At 35.5% G+C, this 4,320-nt stretch overlaps 1 protein-coding gene across 3 annotated transcripts in view; it reads right to left on the bottom strand.

Annotated features, from left to right (window-relative positions):
• The window catches only part of PTPRQ (protein tyrosine phosphatase, receptor type Q), a 198,853-nt gene that overhangs the window by 188,829 nt on the left and 5,704 nt on the right, over positions 1 to 4,320 (bottom strand). For all 3 annotated transcript variants that reach the window (XM_018552932.1, XM_018552933.1, XM_018552931.1), the window contains exons 3-5: positions 4,016 to 4,176; positions 3,036 to 3,147; positions 1,423 to 1,649 (exon numbers count right to left, since the gene is read on the bottom strand). In XM_018552932.1, the coding sequence (XP_018408434.1) occupies positions 1,423 to 1,649; positions 3,036 to 3,147; positions 4,016 to 4,176 (500 nt within the window). The remainder of the gene's footprint in view (positions 1 to 1,422; positions 1,650 to 3,035; positions 3,148 to 4,015; positions 4,177 to 4,320) is intronic.

The following is a 4,320-nucleotide window of genomic DNA, read 5'->3' on the forward strand; positions in this document are numbered from 1 at the left end:
GAGAGTGCTGTTAACCCTTTGTGGATAATATAGAATCAATTATATGTCCTGGTTGTCTAGTTATAGAGAACATTTATTTCATTTGCTGCCCATAGCAACTGTGTATCAGGGACTTTACTCCTCAGCGTTTTTTTAAAAAGGTCTCGGGCTGTCTAATAAATTGTGACCTCAGATACTTGAACATCAATTCACAAATCTGATGTAAATATAAATAAATTAAAATATATATATATATTATTATCATTATTATTTATTTTATATTCTGATGGCAGCCACTGTAAAAAAAAAACACAGAAAGGGCACCTCCCTGAAATGAGACGGGCACCTCCCTAAAATGAGACGGGCACCTCCCTGAAATAAGGTTTTGCAGGTTGGGATGTCTGGGTTTAGCATCACAGTAAGAGAAGCTATAAAGTGTACACAAGAGAGTAAATGTAACATTTTTAGCCAATCAATCATAACAATAGATTTATTATTAAAAAAAACCTATGTACATAAAATATTTGTTTAGCAACCTAAGCTTAAAGTTTTACGAAAGTAACAATTGATTGTTCTGCACAATCTGTTTTCCTCTCTCTGCACAGGATGCATAACTGCAAAACTTTGAAAGATAAACAACTCATCCTAATATTTATTTTATAAATCCATGATATACCACATTCCAAATGACTGTATGCAACTTTACAGGTTTCCTGTAGATCACTATACATGTGGATGCTGTCATGGCAACCGCCATTCCAATCAGACTACTAGTTTATTGCTTTCCATATGATACAGACTCCAATGCACAAATTCCAAAATTAAGTCTACTGCTAGACATCAGAGAGTGATTTAATGTGCAGGTTACTGTATTACTGTATGCAACTTTGCAGCTATCCTGTAGATCACTATACAGGTGGATGCTGTCATGGCAACTGCCATTCCAACCAGACTACTAGTTTATTGCTTTCAATATGATACAGACTCCAATGCACAAATTCCAAAATGAAGTCTACTGCTAGACATCAGAGAGTGATTTATGTGCAGGTTTGATCACCCAAATATGCATGGATAGGGCAGACAAAACAAGCAGACACCCCTGGTGACAGTTTATCTCAGGGAGAAGCAATAGCAATCAGCCACACATATTTAACATCAATTAAGCGGTCAATTGTGCTTCCAAGTAGGAGCAATTTCCAATCCAAAAATAACCAGATGAATCTGGTGACAATCAGGTTACATCTAAGGGCACCTAATTTATTGTAAGCTGGAAATAATAATAATTATTATTATTAATAATATTATTATTGTTCCACAAACCGAACCACAAAACTGTGTTTTATTAAGATATACACTAGGCAAAAAAAACATATCAAATATTTAACCAACTAGATAGTAAAATCATATGCAAGGTATAAATAATAACATATCAAGAACTATTACCTTAATTTCATATGTAGTTCCCGGGGTCAGACTTGTTAAGAGAACCTCTAGACTGTCAGGTGTCGTTGCTACTTGGGTATAAGATGATTGCATCCATGGGCAAACCTCTCTGTAAATGACAGAGTAAGCTACAATCCTGCCATATGTATTCTGTGGTATAGACCAAGACAGCAATATTCCAGCAGAGCCCACTCTTTCTCCAGCTAAATGATCAGGGGGTCCTGGAACTGTAAGTGACAAAAGATACATGTCTGTTATGCCACAGCAACTGAAAATATCCTGTCTACCACAGGAAGTATAACAAACTGGAAAAAACATTTGTATGAATGATAACTGTTAACATTAAAGTTTTCTTCCCAAAACAGTGTTACAAAAGATGATTAAAAACACAAACTTGAGAAACATTCTTTAGCAAGAATGTCAACTATGCAATGTTCTAAAACTATGCAGAATAGCCTCATATCAGTGCCAGTTTGGCTCTAATAGTTACAATGCAGGAAAACATTTAATTGGCACTGGTATGATCTTTGCATATGACAAATAAATAAAAAGTCAAGAAATACAGTATATCAAGTGTGGACATAGTGGTGTAAACAAAAACGTGGGTCTGGTTTTTTTTAGTTTTTTTTTTTTTTTCCAATAATGTACTCTTATTTTCTACTTTTTGGTACTGTTGCAACAAACTGACAGCTGTGGCACAAATGAGCATCATGATGCAAAGAGCAATGGCGTGCAGTAACCCATGGCAACTAGAAAATGTATATTAGCTGACTTTTGATAGATTGCTGTGAGTTAATGCACACTACTTATAAAAACATCCAAAGAGCTATGTTCACAGTAAGTGTTGTAATCAGGAAAACGTAGGCTAATACTAGCAATGCACTATATAATAGTAACTGAGCAAAATCACACATGGACTCATACACACGCACACACCAGCTCAACCATAAATGCATACACGCAATAGGTTGGACTTGATGGACTTATATCTTTTTTCAACCCCAAATACTATGTAACTATGTAACAGTCTTTGCTTAACAATTAGAACGTTTAATGTGTATTTAACATTGTTATTTGTAATAACTCCAATTATGTATATTGTCAATAATGGTAAGCAGTGCTGATCATGTCTCTAAAATATTATTACTATCTTCAGGTTGTTTGACTCTTCTATAGTTTTTTTTTCCGTTTCTTTCATAATCGGGCAAATTAAAGCATTAGGGGTATATCATGTTTAACATATTCATGTACGCATTGAAGAATAGACATAAAAACCTCAAATTCTAGAAAGATCAATTCTCTGATCACGGAAACTTTCTGTACAGAGTTCCAGGAGGTGGCACAATAAATAGAATAGGTCAATACATTTATAATTATTTGTGCAGGAAAATAATTGTACTTCTAAATTTCCGATAACCCTAGAAGATGGTTGCGCACCTCACATTTTGAGTTACAAGTCAATGAACAAAAATAAACTTTTGCCAGGCAGAAAAAGCTTCCTGTTGTACAATTTTCTATCAATATTTCATATTCTGTGGATATTCAGAGGCGTGAAATTTCACTGCTCCCACCCAAACTCCCCAGCGCACAGATAGAATGATAAGCAAACTTACTGGTTTCGTTGGTCATCAATGACTTGCTGTCAGTAGAGCTATAGGCTGAAGATGAAACTGAGGAGATTGTTACGGTGTATGTGGTACCAGGAACAGCACTGGATACATCTGCCTGAAATGCCAAAGAAACATGAATTTAATGAAATATTAAGTGCAGTGAAGCACTACCCAAGGCTCTGAAAACTTCCACTCAGAAACTGCTGGCATCACAGGATCCCAGAGAATTTGCAAGCTGCTGACTTACATTCCCACTGTGATGGATGGATCTAGGTAACAAAAAGCAGCATGGAATATTTCCTTGTTAAAAAAATGTTTATCCAAGAGAGAGCTGAAATGCTTCACTTGGCACTCACAGCCCACTCTCCTATGCTGCCCATCTCTAGATCTTCAACCTGCACTTATAAATAGAAAAGAGAAACAGCAACCATACATAAACTGGAACAGATAATAAAAACAGCATACCTGTATAGCTGTATTTCTCCAGAGAAGCAGCAGAAAAACAACAGGAAAGGTAATCATTATTTTACTCTTCAGAACCTAGAATTGTTCCTATGCCTTTTTGATGGCAACAGGGAAATGTTGCCTGCATTAATGATTTAAAACTAGGTCTGCCTGCACGGTACACAATTAATGAGTCTGTATTACTCAATAGCACTCCCCTTCCTTTGTTAAACTATTCATGAACTCTTTGGTGACTGAACAGAAGTTTCATGGAGGAGTTAAAAAAAAAAAATAAGCAAAAAAAATTTAAACGTAACTAGTTGTGGTTAAAGTAACAATCCCCTCATGTTGAATTTTTTTCTCACTAACTTAACAAATTTCATTTTGTATGCATTCTATGTAAAATAAAGAGAGACAGAGAGGGGGAGAGAGAAGAAGAGAAGCTAGCTTCATGGTTGGTCAGCTTTCCAAAGAATATTCCAATGAGCTCAGAGTATAAACAAAAGTTGCCCATCCACATACTATAATGAAAAACATACCTGATACTCCCCACCTCCAAGATCTCTCACAAAAACAAAGCCAGGCTGAGGAAAGAGATCCACTTGATATCTTTCTACCCGTCCGTATGGTTGCCTCCAATGTACTGAAAAGGAGTGTGTTGAAATATTGAAGACACTAAACCCTATGGGTCTTTCAGGATCTTGACGTTAAACACAAAACAGCAACAAAAAAACAAAAACAAAAACAGATCACTACATAACATTACTATTTTATTTGCATATTACTTACAGGTCAAATTCAAATGTAATATATAAATATGTGCATGTGGATATAAATATATATA

Source organism: Nanorana parkeri, unplaced genomic scaffold (genome assembly GCF_000935625.1).
Source record: "Nanorana parkeri isolate BGI_ZX_2015 unplaced genomic scaffold, ASM93562v1 scaffold101, whole genome shotgun sequence".
Lineage (NCBI taxonomy): Eukaryota > Metazoa > Chordata > Amphibia > Anura > Dicroglossidae > Nanorana > Nanorana parkeri.